Here is a 23,376-nt window from a genome sequence, read left to right on the forward strand (position 1 = left end):
CCACACCACATCGCTTGCATTCTGGAAATTGGATTCCATCGTGCAGTTCATCTTTACGCCCGACCACCAGCACCTCACTGGGCAGGCTTCTCTAAACGAGCCATGGATTATCCCCCTTGCCACAAGACCTTCTTGTGTCTATAATATACCCTACCTGGCGCAATTCATCTGCGCAGGACTATCCCGCACTTCATCACACGGTTGAATCCACTTTTACTTAGCTTTCAGATCTGACTCATCACTGAGTCCCAGAACCTCGGTTGACAGGCAATTGCCTCAGGCACTCACTTGCTCTGTCCTGAAGATGATCCCAGCATCTAGCTAAAGGGATCGAAACGTTATCGATTTTATGCACTCTGACATAAATATATATCCTGTATTAATGTGTGCAAGAGTGCTCTCAAATATCTGATGTTGGCCTAATAGCTTTAATCTCTTTTTTGGTCACGCCCTCATGTATTGCCTGAGCCTTTTTCTGTTTTTCTGTTACATATTTTCCCACTTGTATGTTTTTCTTTTACTTTTTCATTAAAAAATGATGTCCAGTGGGACAGTCGAAGTATAGCCATCATTGTATTTATATATATATACATTTACACAAATGTTTTTTTGTAAGGGACCCTTGCTGCTTAAAACAGTTTATACCCAAAGTCCCTGTGATCCAGCAAAGAGCCAGGATGAACATTTCACAATCAACACATTTTTCAAAATGTGCCCATATATATTCCTGACTGTTTCGCTGGGGGTCAAGTTTTATTTTCATCTTGATCTGGATTAGTCGATGCCTAACTAATCTTCACAGATCAACACTCTTCCTTTGGTCAATGGACCATTAGTCGAGAAGTTGATGGTGATATTAACAAATTAACTAACTAACTTACTAATCTTAATGAAATAACCACAGACTCCTTGGTAATATTTAATGGATTTTATCTAAATCTCAATCAGAAGTGAACACTCATTTGTACAAATTCACAGTGCAAACTCCATTAACTTTCATGGGAGAGATAATACATTTGTCAAATACATTCAATTCGCAATAAGAATCATACATTTGCAACTGATATGCAAATTTTAAGACAGAATAACAATTACCAAATGGTGAAACGGGGAAACCCAACCCTCTGGCCAAAGGACTGGTGGAGGTCTCCTGACTTAAGAATCAGGTGACAAAGACTATACGACAGGAGCAGGATAGGATCATACTTACTAAAACTTCTCTAGAACCCCAACTCACCGGAACACATCCCTCTCTTACACTCTCTCCCTCCTCGATATTCTTCCGGAATCATCAATCTATTCAGGCTGTCTTTCAAGGGTGAATCTTTTCAGTCTGTTTTCTCGTTTCTCTCCCTCCTCTCTCGCATCATCTCCAGTAATCTCCAGCAGCACTAACAGCACCAATAGCACTAACGGCACTCCTGGCACTAACTTTTTTAATGTTTCAGACACCTCAATTACGGTCTTCATTTCTGCATGTCCCTCCCTCAAAATTGCGAATATTGGTAAAATATGGAATATGATTGGTCGAGATTAGGGGAGTTCACATCATACTATGCTGACACGAGGGTTGGATTGGGATTCAAAATCAGCCCGGGCACGCTAAAAAAAAGTGGCCCACATTTGCATATTACCTTTCCTCAAAACACTGCTTTAGCGATATTTTATTTTTTAAAAAAAAGGGGGGTTGGGGGATTAGTTACAAAAAAATGCACCGATTAGTTTATACTGGTGACCTAAAACAAGTGAGGCCACTTCTACTCAGGCCCCCTACCCCGCTAGGTATGCATACATTAATGGGCCGGACCTGGGAGAGAAAGAAAGTGACACCTCGGCCTGTTGCTAAATGTGAGGTAATGAGCGCCCATCAGCCTCCAGAAAGGCCACTCAGACACCCACTGGGATGCTGGCTGTATCTGAACAACAGCGACACCGCCCAAATCTGCCCCCCAGACTGCTCCAAAAAGCAGCCCACAGTTGCAACTTGGCACCGGCCCCTCGGGCATTTCCTGAGGGCCCGCGTTACCAATCCGATGCTGGCTGACACGGCCAATTTAATAAGACCCCTTTGTTTTATAAACCCTTCCCCTTTAGCTCATCGATGTCTTCCTTTCCCATATGTATTTTGTTGCAAATTAAATATCATTTTATTCAAGCTCCATTGACAAATATCACACGTTCCCATGTTCACACAGCTGCTGTCCTTGGTCTTTGGCAGTTATTCGACTTTTCGGGCAATAGGTCACATTACGTCTCTTTCCAGACATGCGCAATACACATTTTCTTCCAGCGCCATTTTCTTTCATTGCCAAGGTATACCGGCCCAAATGTACACTATTAATAAAAGAATCATAAGCAGATGTTAATCTTTCAAATACATAATTTTCACTGTTAACCACCCACTTCTACTCTATCTCATGTTACTTACTTCTTTGTTAAGCAAAAGTATTAGCAGCGACAACTCTCTTTAAATTCAGGCAAGCATATGCCAGGCACGCGGTGTCTCAACAACTACAGTTAGTAACTTTTGCACATGCGTGAAAGTTTTCCCTCTCAAACAAATTAGTCACATGGTTATTTACGCGGTTCTGATTTGCACATGCGCAAAGAGTTTTTCGGTTTCAAGAGGGATTTTAGTTGCATAGCAAATTATTCTTTGTTATTCAAGCGTGCATAAGCTCTTTTCCCCATATGTGAATGTCGTGTGCATGTTTATTTTCTCTTATTTGCTATTTCTAGTTATTAGTACCTGTTAATGAGAGATTGATCCGAGCAAGTTTCTTTTCATTGTATCCTTGCTCCATCGCCTGACCATCAATTGGATTTCCTTGTCTTTAAAAAATATATTAATTCCTCATTGACACACCACTGGCTAGAGGAAAATCACCATATTTCCTAACTTTGGGCCTCATTTACGAGGCCCCTAGGGGCACTTTTGTGCCGCCGGAGCGTCACTTTTTTGACACTCTGGTGGCGCAGTGTGCTGCAGCATATTAACAAGGCCACGCAAAGCCACTTTACGTGGCTTTTCATGGTCTTGTAAATATGTGCCCCTATCACACAGAAAAATCTGTGAAGGGGGCATTCCATGGGTGTTGCTGTGCGTGTTCCCACGCAACACCCATGGAATCTAAAGCATTCCCAGATTTACAAGGAATAGTAAACCTGGGAATGCGTAAGAATCCTATGCCTCCACAGGCGCAACGAGGACAAATACATGTATTTCTCCTTGTTTGTTCCCCTTTCTATGCGTGCTGCATAAAAAGAGGAAAATGCCATCAATTATTGCTTTTGTGCAGGAAGGTATCCCTTCCTGCCCAAAAACAATCATCCTTTCAACGCAGGCACCCTTGCAACATGACGCAGGAGTGTCCGCGTGGGTGCACGGCTGCTATTTTATGTGCTGGCACAGGAGAGAAGGACAGGAATGCTCCATATCTTGTAGATATGGCGCATTCCTGCCCTTTTCCTTTAACGCACAGCAGCACAGCAGGAAGGCCTGCTGCGTTGCTGTGCGTCAAAAGTTTGCAAATTAGGCCCTTTGTGTGCAAATCCTTGAAAGAATTCAAGTACCACTGAGAAGTGGCACCATAACCACATTATTACTACACCATGAGTTATATTGGATTTGGAGACTTAATACTTTACAAGGTGGAGGCCTAGCTGATGAACAATTGTGGCTGTGCTTTTTTATTATATGTTTAGTCTTGGGTGTAACAAACTATCCATTGAGCTCTAAGAAAACATCTCCTCCCGCACATTTTTCTGTTACTTAGAATGCACTATATGATCATTCACTGAGACTACAGGCCTGCTCTGGATTACCAAGTAGGCAAAGTAGGCACTGGCCTATGGGCCAGACTCCTTTTAGGGGCCCCGTGACAACAGATTTGAAATAATATTGATTTGATCTTGAAAGAAAATTACAATCAAGCTTTATTAAATATTGTTTCCGAATGATAGAAAAAAATAATCAACTCAAAGAAATAAAAACTTTACATTAAAGGCTCTATAGAGAAAATATTGTATTAATTTAATGCACCCATTACTAACTTAAAGTACATAAACCAAAGACAAAAATAGGAACAAAATAGGGAGTAGAGAGGTACCACTCAACATGAGTAGTGGAGGTGGATACATCCTCCCGAGGTTAAGTTTATAAACATAGTGATCCACCCACAGATGTGTATGTACGTCAGGTCCTCCCAGAATAGGTATGTATCCCCACAGTGGTGGAAAGTACACACTAGTTGTTTAAATATCCCTCACACACCAAAAGGGCCCTTGGTGTCATGCTTCATCATAGGGGTCTTCCCGCCCCTCTACAGGACGGGGCGTGCTGCGACCCACGTTTGCGTGGGAGCACTGTTGTTGTGAGACAACTATGTGTTGTGTAGGGGTATGAGAGGAAGGGTCAGGGGTGAATGGGAGAGTGACCTGGCTCGATGGTCTAACATTTTTTTAATATACCTTTGAGCTGGTATCAATAAAAGGTGGGGGAGGAGGTGCGTATGCCTCAATGAACTATGCCTCCTATATCTGCCGACATGTTTCGAAGCTCCCCAAGCTGCTTCTTCAGGACCTTAAGGATCCCTTCCTATACTCACAGTGATGTGTTATATAGTCATAAATGTATGGTGTAGGAAAAAATTATTATGCAGGAGAATATGCTGCATGAAAATATAAAGCCTCAATTGGTCTTTGTAGTCGTTAAACTTGAAGTTTGTAAAGTTAATGCACCATGAGCCTTTGAACGGGTGGAGGGAGTGCCTGATATGCTATGACTCCTGGGACAGTGCCCTGCCTCATATAGCCTCCCCGAACTACTCAGCTGGAATCCAGGAGAGTGCAGCGGAAAGGGTGTGGAGCAAGAAAAAGTCAGTCGGCTTATAGATTTCTTTAAAACTCTGCAATAAAGAAACTGGAAACAAGCACACGTAACAGAAAATCTATCCTGGATTACATCATTGGTTACAAACAGGCTCCATTTTAAATTATCTTTTGGGTTCCAGGAGGATGAATTGCAACTTTGACTACTACACACTCCCTGGGAGGCCACACTGTACGTCTCAGGTGAATGCAAAGGGAGGGGGTATGTGGTACATTTCTCCAAGGAGGGATTTTGTGTATTTTAAGTGCAGCGCAATGGGTCAATTATATGTACCGAGATACGATTGCATGCTAAAAGTAATTGTACTGTCATGTTATCAGTGCTGTGTCATGGCCATGAATATAAAGCCAATAAAGTTAGAAAAAATTCTTTCTTTTGAGGTAAGGCCCCTGCTGCAAAGATCTTAGAGGGATATTTACAAGACCCTATCACTACAGGAATGTCACTTTTTGCGACGTTCCTCTGGCGATAGGGGCTTCGCCATATTCACAAGTGGTGTTAAGCCACTTAACATGGCTTAACGCCGCCTTGTAAATGAGGTCCCCTTTCACGCTATATTTAGCGTGAAAAGGGTGGGCAATGAGTGTTGAAGTGGGCGTCAGGGAAATCCTGGTCTTAACATGGCGAAATGAGGAGAAATGCTTTATTTTATTTTTGCTGCTTCTATGTGTGCTGCATGTGTGCTGCATACATAGAAAGAGGATATTGCCTCCCAGGATTGTTTTTGTGCAGGAAGGGACACCTTCCTGCGCAAAAACAATTCTGCATCTAACCAGGAACCCTTGCACCATGGTGAAGGGTTCCTGTGTTGGCGCTAGGCTGCCAAAAGGGTGCCAGCTCAGGGATATTCTCGTAAATAAGCCCCCAAATGAGTACGCCTGTCAATCAATATCCGAAGTGACTCACACCCACCATGTTGTGAACACAAGCCGTCTGATGAAAAACATAAATTTAGTGCACCCAAACCCGATTCTGATGCCCGACACACCGCAAACAAAACAATCTGGTGAAACGTGTGGATTCAGTGCACCCGAAACCGATTAGGCAACAAAATACTCGAAACAAGTAAAAAAGAGAGGTATTATGCCCATTTAAACAACGAGAGAGCTTAGCTTGATACTTAAAATTAACCTACATCATTCACGAACTGGTTCCAGTTGTTAATTTAGCACTAAATTACATGAACATTCTTTGCTATTTTTAAAATGCATGATTATTCATTAGCCCATTTTTTTTGTCAGTGACCTGCTTGGTTTTTAAACTGTGTCCTATTAATTGGTCTTATGAGCTTGACTTTTAATTCTTTGAGATTTTATGTAAATTGTAATGATTTATTTAATCACACAATAAAGCTATTTATTTATTCTTCTCCTCAGCATAGCAAGGAGATATGCCACAGTCTAGAGTCGACATAGGATGTTAAAATTCTTCGTGCGGACATGGTTACCATGAATTACATAACAATCTGTTGGAGTATATACTTCTCTATCACCAATAAATACCTGTCCAAGACTTCCCTGTTTTACCTGCAAGGAGAAATTCGACGTCATGTGAAAATGAGGTCCCTGAGATGATGTGCTCAATCTTTATTTGTAGCAGTCACATTGCAGATTTTGAGTGTGGGTGGCTATCCCTCTTTCTCACTTGGCCACACTTTTACGAATAACCCTCGGTAACCTCCATATCTCATGGGATGATAGGGAAGGGAATTCTTCAAAAGGACAATAAAAAACATTTCTGACGAAGAAAAAAAGAAAAAACAATTGTGCTAATTCACTTTTCCTCTACACTTGCTTATGTGGTTAGTTCACTCTGCATACAATCCTCTTGCTTAAAGGAGAGTAGGTAAAAATTAATGAGTAGTCTATGGAGTTTTTAAGAACCCCCAAAAAGGAAGAACTCTACTCAAGTTTTAAGAGTAAATCTAAATAGAGTACATTTCCAACATTTTAAACAATTAATGGTCTACTGATGTGGTCAGTAAGACCTTGGCCCGCAAGGTACAGTCCACAAGCTCAGCTGGTTTACAGAAGGACTCTTGCTCCTCCAAACTTTAAATGAGACCACTCGAAATTATTTATCACTGTAAACATTAACAACATATTACTGAAAGATCATTGTGTTTCCTAGCTTAAACAAGGACTGCCCCATGGCTGCTCCAAAATTCTGGCATGACTCATGAGAGCGTTTGCACTGCCTACAGCCTAAAAGAAGGCTTGGAGTTGAGGAATATGTGCCTTCTGAGGGAGGTGTGGACGACAAGAAAAAGCCTCCCATATTCCATCCCTCATAATGGATCACCCTTTCTGACCTCACTGAGTGGCAGTTCATCACTCTGCTTCTGTAACTAACTTTTGTAGTATCCTGAAGCTATTTTAATAAAGATTACATTTTAAGTGCATGTAGTTTATCATATGCCATACAGCACCCTCTTCAGCGTGGTTTCTGTTACACTGTCGATGAAGTTTGTCTGAGCCGGTGTGTCTTTAAATTGCCAGAACGTCTCTGTTATTGACGGGAGCTGGAATCATAGCAGTCACTAGGTGCCTAATGATCAGAGATACAACCTTGAGGGGCAATATGGAAATGATACCATAGGTGTTGTGTCAGTTTCAATTTTTTTACTAAAAAGTAGATTGGACGTAGGTCATTCAGACGTTCGAAGACTGATAGGCAAGCAGGCTTCAATAACTTTTATTTTGTTGTCTCCAACAGGTGTCTGAAATTCCCCTTGATCCGGCTTCACCATGAACTCAGGATTGATTCTGCTATGCTTTACTGCGTGCATCGCCCTCACAGTATGCAACCGTGTCTATGTGCATCCATTCCACTTGTTCGCCTACAACCAGAGCGCGTGTGAGAAGCTCGAGAGGGAGAACCAAACAACCAGCGAGGAGAAAACCTTCATCCCTATCCCGATTGATTCCACAAACACAGCCGAAGAGGAAGGCTTGAGAGACCGATTTACCCTTGAATCACAAAGTCTTGGTCCCAAAGGGCACCAGAGGCTGCTCTACTTGACTAGGCTAGTGAATTTCCTTGGCTTTCGTTTCTTTGGTGCCTGGAAAGAAATGCACAAATTGGAAACAGTGCTGTTATCTCCTACTAATCTGTATGGGGCCCTGGTCTCATTTTACTTAGGAGCATCCAAGAACACTTCTGACAATCTTCAGGTGTTTTTGGGGTTCCCATCTGGTGGGTCCAATTGCACCTCTAAGCTAGATGGCCACATTGTCTTTTCGTCCCTGAAAGCCATGGATAGTCTGCTATTGTCGAAAGAAGACAACATCGATGCCTCAAAGCTGGCTTTCTTATTCGTCACCCCAGGAATGCACTTATCCGGGTCCTTTGTGTATGACCTGGTTCCATCAGCGGACGCCTTGTTTGTGAGAGCTGTTGGTTTCTCTGACCCAGCTCAAGCAACAGAAAAAATCAATGGCTTCTTCAATGGCAGAATATCCAGAAAAGGTCGTCCACTTCTGACAAGTGTTGATCCGTCCACCACCCTCATGTATGCCAGTTACATGCACTTCAAAGGTAAGAGTGGCAGCCATGAAGTCCCGATGGGTGTTTGGAGGGAGGTACATGGCACGTGCCCCACATTTGTGTTCACTGACAAAGCACCAGGAACTCAGTGAGAATAGAGCCATGTTAAATATCTTTCTGCTTGAGTGCACCGATGCAACACAAACCAATTTAAACAGTCTTGCTTCTTTTGTAATAACAAATGCAACACAGAGATTTTGATACACTCAGTGTTGGTGAACAATGGCATTCCCATTGTCAAGTATTGACACAATACGCGGAGGGTCACGTCCTCTCATAGTGATTTTGTTGAGAGAGAGAGAAGGGGAGAGAGAGAGACAGAGTGTGAGTCTGTGTGTGTGAATGCGCTTATGAGTGGTGAGTGCATGTGTCAATGGCATCCCTTTTGACTTTGTTCTCCATGCCCCCTCTTAGCTGGTCATGCGGTGACAACGTTTTTTGTGAAGCCAGTGTGTGTGTGATTGTATGTGTTAACTATCAGGCCAAACATGAATAAATATGTATTGTCATAAAACGCAACAGTGTTGAAAATATAAACTTGGGAGAAGGCACAAGGCAACAAGTTCACCCCAACCAATAGAAGCCTAATGAGTAACTGTTGGCAGAGTCTAGAGACAAAGGCCAGAAGTTCAACATTGTCCCCAGCCCAACCTCAACTCAATCTTGGCCAAACTATCAATTTTGGTAAATCCAGGAGCTGGGAACCAGCGCATAATGGAATGCCCAGTCCCTTAATTTATGCCACCAGGAATGTAAACAATTAGAGTTTGACCAGAAAGAGTGAGGGGAGGGAGGGAGGGTATAAAGCTCCAGTTTGCCGCTGGCAAAGTCCTTCTCCCACCAAAGGCCTACTGCAGCCATATGTATGGCGGTGAGGGCGAATTATTACAGCTGGTATATGAAGGGCATTTTTCCTTCGATTTTTCCACCCTGTAATTTCTGTAACTAGACTAGCACCACTAGTATCTTGGCTATAAAGACATTAGTCCCTCTCAGGTTTGGGGATCAGAATCTTCTCTCAATCTACCCCATTTTGAAGGACTGGAACACAGGAACACAAAACGATCATGAGGTTGGCTGCTGTAGTGTCCTTTTCTAGCCCACCCCAGTCTCAGTTTCAAGGTATATATGTAGATGAGAGGGCACACTGCTGAAACGTAAGATGCACCTGGATGTGTCTTTAAACGCGTTCACTTTTTGAGCATCAGTACAAATGGGATACTGACTACTTTTATGTCCTCTTCTGCCCCAGCTATTCTTGTCCAAATTGACTTCAAGTGAAAACCTTTTACCGCATTGTGGGTTGTCCGCTTCAGAGTCTTTGTCAACATTGATTCTCATGCGTGAGAGCTTCTCCGCCTGCAGTCATCCTCCTTGTTTCCTCTTCCATAATCCCTAATCATTAAGGGACATAGCTTTAGAGTAACAGCCTCCTCTTTTCTTTGACTGCCTCTACCAGTTTGGTTTGGGGGGCATATGTGCATCTTTTTAGGGAGAAGTACCCCTTACTGGATCAAACAATGTGGAAATGACTGTCAAACAACACTTAGAATCAGTCACTTGGTTTACTTACGTCATGCTAATGCTCGACTGTCTCCACTGTCTCACCATGGTGATTCTGAACTAATCACATTCGAGAAATGACCCACCTTTGCTCTATCAGTTTTACCACTACCATTGTCTATTTTCTACCTAGTTTTCCAGCCTCCTGAAAAAGATTTTCCTGAGTTCAAGGAAAACGAGACCGATATAGTTCTTCAGGTTTATTGATTTCACCAACAGATTCAGCACAGCCTTCCTCAAACAGCTACCTCAGCAACTTCTTCCCCATTCAACAAAGCCCCATTCCACCTTCTCTAGTCCTCACATACACAAATGAGTCATGGTTAGATGGAACTCTGACTCAACTAATCAGTTGCAGGTTACATCTCCTTCCTTCAGGAATTACAAAAATATATACAACCAAGACAAAAAGGAAATTCCGACCAAAAACGTTGAAGGAGGAAAAGAGGGATAAAAACAGTGGTTAATTTGAGCCAATGGTTTCCGGTGCTTGGCACCGGTACTTAATTGGCAGCACCGGCACTTATGACAGCTGCCACATGGTGGGCTGTATGTCTGATTTAGGAGAGCAGTTGTTTACTAATTCAATACATGTTAAAATATAACTATTACCTGCTGTCCAAGCCATTCTTACAGCTTGGGGGGCATGGAATAGTCTGAATTGTCACACTTGTAGGAGTGTGTTGATTAGTGGCCGGTTTGGTACTGTCATTGGCAGTGCTGGAGGGGCAATGGGTGGTGTAGGCTGCAGTGGCCTACAGATGAGGGCACTGGCACTTATCCATTTACAAGTGAAGCACTGGAGAAGGAGAAAATAAATACACACTAACCCCCTAACATGGGATTACATGGGATGAAGCTTTAGACGAATCCAAACCACCTCCAGCTCTGTATTGATCGAACTATGACATGCTACACATCTCACCAGCACTCAAAACTATCACCTTTTTTACAAGGATAATGCACTTTAGCCCAAAAATAATTATTTGTCTTTAGAGGCCCAACATTTAAAAAAAACAAAAAAAACAAGCATTCCCACACTCCATTTCCGGTCTCACACACACCATGCTTATCATCAAAATGCCTTTTGTACCCCATCTGTTAATCCTTGACAGGATGGAAGTCCACCCCCTCTCACTTTTTTTTTCAATCCAATCACAAATGGATGAGTTTAGAATCTGCCAGTCTACCTTTCAAACACCGGAACTGCGATACATTAGTTACACCACTGAGGGCCTTATGATGTGCCCGCAACTTCCCCAGCAGAATTGCCTTTAGAGGTACCCTCATCTCTACACCAGATTGAGCAACCACCCTCACAAGGCGATTCATGCTTTCTACCAGACCATTGCCCTGTGGTGAATACAAGGCGGTGGGGTGATGAATAGGAAGAAGGCCATCTGAAAATTCTTTCATATTAGTGGACATAAATTGGACTCCATTGTCACTGATAATGGTCATGGGTATGCCCTCACATGCAAAGACATACCTCAAAAATTTCAAGACACTCCTGGTAGTTGTAGAATTTACACAACCCATTTAGAAGTATAATCAACAAAACAAGAACATACCTTTCACCTGGTAGCAGTAATTGAAAAGAGCCAACTATATCTAACCATAACTTCTTCTAAGGCTTCACAGGAATTTCAACAGGTTACAGCGGAGCAGTCCTCACCGACCTGGACTCGTCATTGCTCGCACATTTAAGAAATCTCTCACTACACGCTTAACCTGTCTGTCTAACACAGGCCACCAATAACTTTCTCTTACCCTTGTTTGGTTAAGTTTCTTCCTTAATGCCACTCATGGGCAAGACTGACTTTGCCATAGAACTACTGGTGGAACCAACCAGTCCCAGCGGTAAAGCTCTCTATTCACAATGCATAACTCATCTCTGAAATTCCAAAAAACTTAGGCATCTTCTTCTACTGATTTGAGATTAGGCCAACCTTCCCCAACATAATGCATCACTAATTTCCTTAAATCATCCCTAGCCACTTAGTATCCCATTCCATTAACATCTGGCAGGCTTGTCAACCCACATGATAGGAATGTCTACATCCATCAATACTAATTTATCCACAGGTAACCTTAGCAAGCAGTCTGCTGAAACTCTCTTAGCCTCAGGAAGATACTCCACACGAAAATTGAACTCAATCAGACTTTAAACCCACCTTTTGATCTGTGGAGTGGTATTCTAAATATTCCTGCAACCTAACAATCGAACAAAGGGCCTATGATCGGTTCTCAGCAGAAATAGTAAACTCCAAAGAAAAACTTGAAATGATGCACTGCTCACATATGTACCAAAGCCTTCTGTTCAATAATGGAATATCTTTTCTCTGCCCCCTTAAGGGAGCATGATGCAAAAGCCTCAACTCTTTCCTCACCATCACTTTTTTGGGATAAAAACCTCCAGAGACCTTTCAAGCTCGTTTTTGGTGCTGGAATGTTTTTTGGGAGACATCAAAATGACCAAGGTTTGGCATTCTAGTAATTTCTTCTTTGATGACCTTAAAAACTTCCTCACAATCTTTGGACCATCAAACCCCACACCCTTTTTGATCTGGAGTCTGATAGGTTTTACCACATTAGCAAACTTTGAAACAGCTCTCCGCCAGACCCAGGAACAACATAACCTAATCTTTATCAGTTGGGGATGGTACTACAATGAAGGAGTTAGCCAAATCTAACTTCAGCCTTATCCTATCACCTGATATATTATGGCCTAAATACAAGACTGCTCACACCAAACTTGCCCTTTTCTTTTTTGAGCACAAGTCCCCTGTCCCTAAACCGGGTGAATACTCATCTCAATGTCTCAGAATGATTCTTCCTCATCCTAACAAAACTTTTCTGAATCTATTCCTTTCAATATAGCCTTCATGAGTCTCTGGAATAAGTATGCAGCTAAAGCCAACTCAAATGGTAACCTTAAAAATCTGAAAGTATCCAAAGGTGTGACAAAGAATGTGACCGCTCTCAAATCCTCATGTACTTGCACCAGATGGTAAGCGGCCAAAATATTTATGAGACTAAAAATACATTTATCTTTTAGCATAGCCAAAGCCTCAGTTATATTAGATAAGGGCTGGCAATCAACCCAAGTGCTTTGGTTGAGATCTCTTGGATCAACAAACATTTGCAGCATGGTACCATTGTCCTTCGGAGCCAAACTACAGGAGCCAACCACTCGGAGGATTCTATTTCCTCAATCAACTTCATCTGTAGCAACCTATCCAATTCTTCTTGAAAAGGTTTTAAAATAGGTTTGGTACTCTTCTCACTTAATGTACTGCAGGTTTCATGTTGTTCTCTAATAATTCTTTGTGTGAAGTCTTTCAAAAAACCAAGTTCATCCTTAAACACATTGTAAAATTCCTGACTAGTTCAACATCCTCCCCAATATTAGCAATCAAAAGAACTTGATCAGGGGAATTGGAATTGAGGGTAGTTACAAATCCCTTTGGTAGCACCACCCCAGACAATTATCACTGCGTTTTGCTACATAAATCTTTCCCACACTCGCACTCCCCTTGAAATTAATGTTCACTACTGCATATCCTATTGGATCAATCTTCATTCTCCCATACCCATCTGGGTTTAAGTCAGGCAGGAACATGTAATATTTTCACTTCCATACATCTTCTGCCAAATCCTATTGTGTCCCAAGATAAAAGGGAAACCTGAATCAGTTAAAACTATAGGATTTCTCCCACCAATTATAGCCTCACATTCAGGCATATTAATATGTCCATCATCAATCTTTCCGTCTACTTGTTTGACATTCACCGACAAAGGCACAACTTACAAAATGGCTTTTTGACTCAATTTGTGGATTTCAGTCACATTATGTACCTTTGCATTCTTACACATGCGGGCAAAATGCCCTCTCTTACCATAATTACAACAAATAGAATTACGAGCATAGCAATAATTAGGGTTGTTCAAAAGACAGTTAGGACTGCCACACTTGAAACACTTGAAGCGGGAATCGTTTCCAGAATTCAAATGGACTTTGGGCCCTTCACACATTATGTTTTGCACAACACTCATGTTGCTATGAAGTACGTCTTTTTCAAATGCTACACAGGTAACCTTTTCCACAGATTGTGTCGCAATGCCGCATCTTTTTTTGACCCTCCCTGAGGTGTCTTCCATACCCTCAACTATATCCACTGTTTCCATCAGAGTGGGATTTTTGGCCAATCATTTTTCTTGTACTCTGGTATCATTTGTACAATGCATCAACTATTCCATTATGAGAGAATCAGTTAAATCTACAAATTCACAAATCCAGGCCAGACTTTTTATGGAGACTATATAGTTTCCAAGTTTTTCCCCCTTAGCATGGGTCCTCGTGAAAAACCTATAACTTTCCATAACAATATTTATGCGTGGGACCAAAATGTTTTTCCAACATCAACACCGACATCCCATGTAAGTATCTAGGCTTACCATCGCTTTTGCCAATAACAATTTTGTCCAAACTTTCATAAATGGTGCGTCCTTCTATGCCTAGATTGTGTAGCAAGACTCCGAGTTTTCTTGTTGAGCAAAACTTCTTGCCACTCATCCAGCGATCTGGGACTAATACATTTCCACAGAGAAGGCCCAAATTCATTACCCAACAAGTCCCTTCATGCTCGGTGAGTGTAACACCAAACTTACCAAATTCCTAATTATATCATCATCTCTGCATATAATTTGTGGCGATGCAATCTTTATTTATGTTGACAGGGTTTGGCAAACTAATACCTAATTCTATTGTACTTATATAAGATTAAACACCTATAATAAAGATAAACTCATTTGTATAATTAAAATGCTTTATCTAAATAATGTGAAAATATGCTCATCAATACCAAATACAGTATGAATCATAGACCATCACGAGAAACATAATTAGAGAAATTACAATAGATCGCATCTCAATAATTGTGCATAAAGGAGTGGAAAGGCGAAGAAACAAAAAGGTTGAGAGACAAAATACTTTGCAAATGATTATGCAAGTTCAGTTTTCTGTCAATACTAACCCAACAGGAAATAGGAAAACTACTCTCTGGCCACGAGAGCAGTAAGGCCCCTCAAGAAGATATGAAGAGGCAAAGACTAAGTCAGGAAACAGCATACAGGAACAGCCAGCTCAAGAATAGGAGACAGCAACACCGGACTCTCCTCACGCAAGGAAATCACCAACGCGCACCACCCCTCTCACCGGGAACCTCAATTATACTCTAAAACCCAAATGACCAACCCACAATGGTGTCAGAACTGACAATTTCTTCTCATTCGATTGGTTAAGGAAGGTGGTGTACTGTCACACCACTCTTGTCATGTCACTTTATTCAGGGACTTCATTGTTTGTTTATTCATCTTATCAACTTCCAGCAAAGGAAATACAAATTCAAACCACTGTCATAGTGCACATTTTTTCCATCCCAGTCATGTAACAAACTCTGTATCACGTTTGTCTATTTGTGCCGCTCTCTAAGGAAGTGTTCCTTCTCTGGAAGATTATTTTGTTTCTTCACGCAAACTCTTGGCAGGCACATAGGACCGATGAAGGACAATCGTCTTCCACCTTCCACTTCTCACTCGGAATTAAAACGCTTTTATTTCTTTCACTAACCCAAACGTTTCAGAAAAACATATTTCTACGGAAAACAAACACAGACAATATTAATCACTTATAATGCTATACCATAACGCACCCACCCTGTGTGGCACCTACCCATGCGCAACCCGAGTTAATATTACTTTCCTAGCAATGATTAATAAATGCATTAAAGCTGCATTAGTCTTTCTAACTTACATTAGTCAAAAGCATTTGCGGCCTACTCCAGTGCTTTAGGTCACGCTTGCACAGTAGCATTTTACTTCATTTTAGGCCCTTTTATGCATAGGTTTTTCACAGCACACACAAGTGTTATTGAGGGTTCAATTCAAGCAGGTTTCATTTCGTGAAAACCCTGCTACATCACCACCAATTGCTATAAGATAAGAATCAAAAAGGTGTTTCCTCTTGTTCCAGGGCAATAGGGATTCATGGACTCGGACAAAAACTGCGGGGGTTGCAACATATAGCCAGCAGCCATCCTTCTGGGGACCTGTAACACAAATCTAAAAACAAAAGACTAAAGAAATTGGCTAATAAAATAAGCAAAGACAACAAGTTAAATGAATAAGTCAATATAATAACTAAAATAATAAGAAGCCTGAAATATGAACATGAGATTCTTGAGCAATGGTGCAACAATATAAACAGTTAAAACGTGAGTCAGCTGTGCTTAAAATAACTCTAAAAATATGGTTAAAACTGTTCAAACCGTGCTGCGCGTCAGCCAGGAAAATTTACCTTCAGTGGTAAGTCAGAAAATAAGGCACATATCGGCAATTGACACAGCACTGGAAACTGTTCAACAACAGAAAACTTAGAAAGTGTCATGTGGTAACACAACGCCAAGCGTGGAATCCCAAATGCGTAGTCTCTCCACAATCAGCAAGATCTCGAGGCTGACCCCAGCACTAGCTGCACTATGGGGTTCTCCAGCACCTTACAGAAGTGTGACAGGATTTCTCACGTTCAGTCCACAAAGCACTACAACTAGACAATGTTTTAGCCAGTGCTTTACTACTTTGATTGCTTGTCCACACTGCTGAAATATCCTAATAGTAGTTGTATTGTATTGTATTGTATTGTACTGTAATTGCATTTATATAACGCTTACTAGCCCTGACGAGGCGTCAAAGCGCTTTTCACCGAGTGGTACGCTACTCTGGAACCCAAAAAGGATTATTGGTGAATTAGTATAGGGAAGTATGAAATTAATTTGAGCAGTGGAAGGGTCTAGAAAGTGTTTTTTTGGAGATCATACAGACTCGTACCTGCCATGTGGCCTCGTGTACAATTTTCAAGCTGTAAAGGCCTTTTCAACTACAGGCGGTTGCCCGATGTGAAATTTGCACTCATACCTCTAATTATAAAAGCAAAACTACTCGTCCCAAAACAGAATTTGTTGTTAGCTAAAAGCCAGATCTAATTTAAAGGGTCACATTTCTGAAGGGACTATTTGGTAACCATGCTGAAATGTACTTTGGTACATCCAATAGGCGAGGAATAAGCATGTTATCAGGCACCAAGGTAGTTGCTGGGACACTTTAGACTTCAGAGTGGCCAAAGTAAAGTGCTGTACGATGGTGACCACAAGTGCAGTTCCTCCTTTGTTAAAGGCTCGCCTAAAAAACGCTTTAGGTGTTTTTTGGCAAACACCCACAGTATCCAACATAAACTTAATATTGACTTGGAGCGTGCTTTGTCTCTGCTCTTTGCCCATCATTCAATGGTTTTCTTATCTAGATCATTTACCTACTTATGATTCAAAGGCTTTCTGCTCTATTCTTGTGTTTATCCTGCACAAAGAGCATTTTGGTCTCACATTGTTCTGATTGGACGAGTTGTATCTTTCACTGCTGACAAATTCTTCCATTATAGTGCATGAGATAATATTTTCTCTGTGTACCTATCCCTATTCCTACCCTCTTTTTTTGTCCTTCCACTCTCTTGATAATTAGCCTCCCTGTGCCTGCTTCCCTACCCACCCCTCCCCTCACACTCTCATCGCTTCCCACTGATGTACCAGTGGGTAACCTTCTTTCAATGGACATAAAATTACTTTAAAAAAGCTTTCCTTGTGAGCACATGTGCAGCAGCCATCTTACAGTATTTTCTCTTTTAAGGATGGCCACCTGGTGTGTGCACCGATGCACTCAAGCCGTCAAGTCATCTTTGAATATTTCAAGATGGCCACCGTATGAAAGCACTAACCATTTCAGAATGTTTTTTTTGTTTGTTATGAAAAGCCATGCAATAATGGCAACTGAACTTCTGTGCCCATGCACAGTGGCAATTTGGTTGAAAAAAACAGCATTTCCACAGGTGAGACCTATTTGAAGTTTGGAAACTCAACTAAAATTTCAAAAGAAAAAACATTTTCCAGCACTGTGGCTTCTGCCAGAAGTTTGCTAGTTTAGTTTACTTCTAGCATGTTTGCCAAACCTCCCGATTCAGGCTGGAGACTACCGAATTCAAGACTCCACATCCAGATTCCTGCATACAAAAACCCAATTTCTCTGCGGGCTTCAGCTGACAGGGCCTGGGATTGTCTAACTCGGAGTATGCACTGCCAGCAACCTGCTCCTGCAGGTCAGTGCACAACACTTGCATCACGCTCTTTCTGTCTGCCATAGCGCTTTCCCCGTGCTTCTGACAGGTAAGTAAAAAAAACATGCTTTTGCAATGCAATATGACTCGCATTTACGCGAGACATATTGCGTCACGGACAATGGGAGGGAGGGAGGGAGGGTTGGAGCACGGCCACCGACAACGGGAGTGCCGACGGGGGGCAAAGGGGGCACAAAGGAATGCTCACAGTCCACGTACGGTGCAACACTCAAAGGGGCCAGTTGCCATGGGAGGTGACAAATGACGACATAGCCATCACAAGGAGGGACTAACAAACCTCAGAATGAATCAGAAGACAGCATTTACGGAGGACAAAGACACAAGTCAATGGGCGGAGAGTGAGCGAAGCTTCCACGAAGCTTCCACTTTGTACTGAATACTGCATGCCTCACAAAGCGAACAGCGCATGCGCGCTGTTGCTATAGGCTCGACCTAAAAACGTACATTTACGTTTCTAATATCCGATTTTGCAGCGGCAGACTTGCAAGGCCCATCCATACAGGACAGTAACCCGATTTAGGCCGCAATTGAAGTCAATGGGGGAAGTACATTCTCCCGCTTTTTTAAAAGAAATGTTCCACTTTTTTCTTCTAAAATGTTGCCATGTATGTTCCAATTTATATTAATATTTAATTGTGCCACATCAAACCAGACTTATATATTTATTTGTTCACTTATGCATTCAGAAATACAGTCCTGCACAAAAAGAGAAATAGTTGCTCCTTCTGCAATATATGTTGCTCGAGGAGTCACGTGTAGGTTTGTTGGTACCATCCCAGGCCTCAAAGTAAACACCTTAGCAGGAGTGCAGTATTATGCAACACAAACAAACCAAAATTAACCCAGAGGTCATTCTTAAACTAGTACATCAGCAGTCACACGCACATGCCCTACAACAGTAAACAAGCCAGAACTGCAGGAGGCCATGAAAACCATTATCCACGGTAATACAGACATCACTTGATGAAAAATAAAATGTGGATAACAAGATGATAAAAGCGCCCAAAATAGAAAAGTAACCCCATGCTCCTCAACAGACTGGCTGGAACAAAGCAGAGAGACTTCAGGGAAGTGCCTGACCTCCTAATAAAGAAGATGGCACCAGAAACAAGTTTCGGATTTTAATTTTCAGTGATAACACCTTATTTGGTGCATATTCTTTATACAGTACTTCTTTTCTTCCGCAAGTATCCATCATAGAGATTATAATGGACTAATGTCTTTGTTCACCCCTAAATGAATTTAAAAGTGACTAACGCATGGACAATTCTGAGTTTGGTGATATCTTGTTATTATTGGGGACCACACAATGGGGCTTAGTCACAAAAGTAAATTTACATGTGTAAATCTACAGTTATAAATCTTACACGCTGGCGGTACATTTGTTCTCCCCGCTTCTAAGTTCTAACCATATGTAACCAGTCCTTGAAGGAGGGACAGGTTCCACGTTTATGAAAAGGGCAACAGTACTTTCACTTTTTTCTATATATCCTAATCAATTTTGGGGATGCCCCCTTCCTAGCCCAACTCCCAAAATGTTTCTAATCCAGACCCTGACAGGAGTAACTCTGTGAACTATTTCAGGATGAAAATACCATACTTTTTGGACACCCACAAACTTGCAAGTTTGTGTGTGTGTTCAACTTTTGAAAGTGGACCGTCGTAGGAATGCACACAAAGCTGCCTCTGTGAGCACATTTATCCAACATAATTCTGCCACTCAAGTAAAATTTCCAAGAGAATAAATCTCGTGTATAGGGATACAGCCCAGCAAACCCTTACTCTGAACTGTACAGAAAGTGCCTAAATCAACATCTTCCATTTGAAATGTGACGAATACAAAAATCAATCAAAATGTATTACTGATAAACAAAGAGACAGACCAAAATGCCCATCGGATGACACTGAGAACTAAGAGAACCAGTTCGAACATGACACAACCATACGCTCCCTACCCCCACCCCCTACTGTTTCATCTACCTGTGCAGCATTATGTTGCTTTGTACCTAAGTTCACATACAAACATAGGCTACGAGTTTGTTGAAAAGTAAGTTCCTTCTTTAATGATGAGAAGAGGCCTATAAGTATCAGCATAGAATAACAGCTCAGCCACCCAACTGGCACTGCCCACAGATTCTGCTCAAGTCCAAGAACATTCTACAGGCTAGGACTAGCAAGCATCCTAGAACCAGGACATGTGATGTAATGCAGAGGCAATGCTGAAGCACATTATCACACATCTCCCTCACTAATACAGAAACATAAAAGAACATTAGCTCAAAAATAAAACTGGAAAACATAAGAAGATTTCATGTCACATAACAAATATAAAGAAAACTAGTACAAAGGAAGAGGTGCAGATTTACACAACATAGTCATCCAAATATAGGGTAGCGCGGGTTTCTCTCCTCGATTTCCTCGAAGAAACCACATCATTCTCATTGCAGATTACCTCATCATCCACACAATCACCATCACCCCAGTCCTTCCCCAATTTCCTCCCCTGCACACAACAACTCTGCCAAGATTCCACACCCTATGATCGGATGTTTTGATGGCATTAACAAAAATTGTAAAGTAAAAAAGGAACCAACCTATTACCTCTCCACAACATACTATCACTAGAAGACAATTGGTCTCTCACACACCAAACATCTTTAAAAAGTATACCTTCTTGTTCCTTATGGTGCCAACCTGCACAAATACGTTTCATGACGCCTTGAAGGACCTCATCCTCAACAACAGCTTCTCGCTACCGTTCCTCCGAAATTACTTCGTAGTCCATCTCACAAACAAAATCCGTAGACTTATTGGATGCCAAATCATTCTGAGGTTCCAAATTGGCCACAGGGGCAACCTAGATAACCTGTAAGCCACAATGTTCTCAGAACCGGGAATATATTTCACTCAAAAGCTATATCCCTGCAGACTAACAAGCCACTTGGATATCCTGGGAGAGATTAAATAAATGCCCTTATTGGTAAAGGTTTGTGGTCCGTCTTAATCATGAAAGAAGTGCCCAACAAGAACTTCTTAAATTTCTTGACGGCCCAAAGAGCCTCCCTTTCAATAACTGAGTACCTACACTAAGCTCCTGTGGGACTCCTTGAAATAAACATAATGGTGCTATCAGAACCACCTTGATGCAAAACAGAGCCAAGACCCTTAAGGCTTGCGTCAGTGGTGATGACAGAAGGTTTGCTGGAATAACAATTACGAAGCTTGGGCGCCTGCAAGAGTTCGGTTTTGATCTCACAGAATTCCTTTTCACACTCCTCACTCCACTCAAATTTAGCCCCCTTTTTTAATAGGTTCCTCTTGTTGAAACTGACTTCAGCAAAGTTCTTTGTAAATTTATTATAGTATTCAGCCATCCCAAGAAAATGCATAAGTTCTTCCGAAGAAGAAGGAGAAGCCAAATTCTTAATGGTGTCTACCAGTTCTGCCTTAGGAACCACAGCATCAGTGGTTATGTAATGGCCTAGATAATCAATCTCACTGAGACCAAACTTACACTTGTCCAACTTAATGGTGAGATTGTGTGCACTAAGCCTGTGCAGGACTTGCCTAACCCTAATAATATGTTCAATCTCATCACATCCATACACAAGTATGTCGCCCTGATATACACAGACGCCTGGTACATTGTGCACAACTTTTTCCATGGCACGCTAAAAAACAGAGGCAGCTGACACAAGGGCAAAAGGTAGCCTGACATACCTAAAGTTTCCAAAAGGCGTAACAAACGTAGTAAGAACATTTGATGATTCATCCAACAAAATGTGGTGATACGCAGAGGTTAAATCTAAAGTATTTCACATTTTAGCTTTACCCACCATCATCAGTAACTCAAATATATTAGGAAGGGGGTATTTATCCACTAAGACACACATATTAAGTTGTCTGAGGTCCACTCATAATCTCAGTGAACCATCAGCTTTCCTCGCAGCCACCACTGGAGCCAACCAAGCAGTCCCTTCAACATCTTCAATGATGCCTTGAGACTTAGGTTTTTACTTAGGTTTTTCTGATTCACAATGCATCTCTTCTTTCACTGCAATGGGAACATTATGTACCTTACTAGAAGTGGGGACTGAACCTAGTACAAGTTTGATCTTGTGGCAGTAACCCTTCAGGGAACCTAGTTTTCCACTGAAACTTGGGGATAATCTTCCTTTAAACTATCTTGTAGTGTAGTAGCATGACCTATGAGTCTGACAGGTTGTCTATCTTTCACAATGATGGGAGAATTGCTGTTGGGGGTCCAACATGACACCCAAATCCCTTTGATGGCACCAACTCAAAGTACTGTTTCACTTTTTCGACACATAGACTTTGCCTGAGGTAACACGTCCCTCGTATCCCATCAATCCTACAAAGTACCCCCGCAATTCAATGGGGCCACCTCCATAAGTGTAAGGTCTAATGTCAGGCTTGAGTAAAACAACTTTCCCCTTCAATTTGTCCTCATAAAATCTGTTGGCTACAATGGTAATTTTAGCTCCAGAGTTGAATAAGACTTTCACCTTCCACATCTATGAAATCCAAGGGGCCCTCACCCCCAACCTGGATAAAAATCTGCCCACACTTGCGTCCTACTCAACTTCACTCACCCTTTGTTTGAGACCTTTCATCCTACAGTCAGCCGCAAAGTGTCCCCTCTTTTTGCAATATGTGCACAAAGATTTGAGTGCTGAACATGACTTATCTTTTGCTAGATGTCCTACTTTATCACATCTAAAACACCTTCTCTCCCTCCTGCCCTGAGCTCTAGTTGTATCCTAGTCATTGTGCGATACCTTTGTCTCACCATTTTTGGAAGGAGGTTTCACTTTGGAACTAAAGCCAAAACCTGAGCTAACAGAAGATACTCCCTTGTTGAGGTCCTTCTTAATCACCTTCACACATTCCAAAGAGTGTTCAATTTGTTTTACAACAAGCAAAACTTCATCCAAACTAGGTTCATCTTTGAGCCATAATTTATCACACACTTTCTCCGTCCTACAACCTTACATAAACTGGTCTCTGATTCTTTCATCTATCAAAGAGCCAAACTCGCAAGAAGATGCCAAACGTCTAAGATCCGTGACATAATTCTCAGTTCATTCGCCTTCCCTTTGTATTCTCTTGC

The 23,376-nt window shown here is 41.7% G+C and overlaps 1 protein-coding gene across 1 annotated transcript in view; it reads left to right on the forward strand.

Annotated features, from left to right (window-relative positions):
* The window catches only part of AGT (angiotensinogen), a 97,612-nt gene that overhangs the window by 43,520 nt on the left and 30,716 nt on the right, over positions 1-23,376 (forward strand). The window contains exon 2 of the mRNA XM_085611475.1: positions 7,607-8,428. Coding sequence (XP_085467601.1) covers positions 7,639-8,428 — 790 coding nt within the window. The 5' untranslated portion in view covers positions 7,607-7,638. The remainder of the gene's footprint in view (positions 1-7,606; positions 8,429-23,376) is intronic.

Source organism: Triturus cristatus, chromosome 6 (assembly GCF_964204655.1).
Source record: "Triturus cristatus chromosome 6, aTriCri1.1, whole genome shotgun sequence".
Lineage (NCBI taxonomy): Eukaryota > Metazoa > Chordata > Amphibia > Caudata > Salamandridae > Triturus > Triturus cristatus.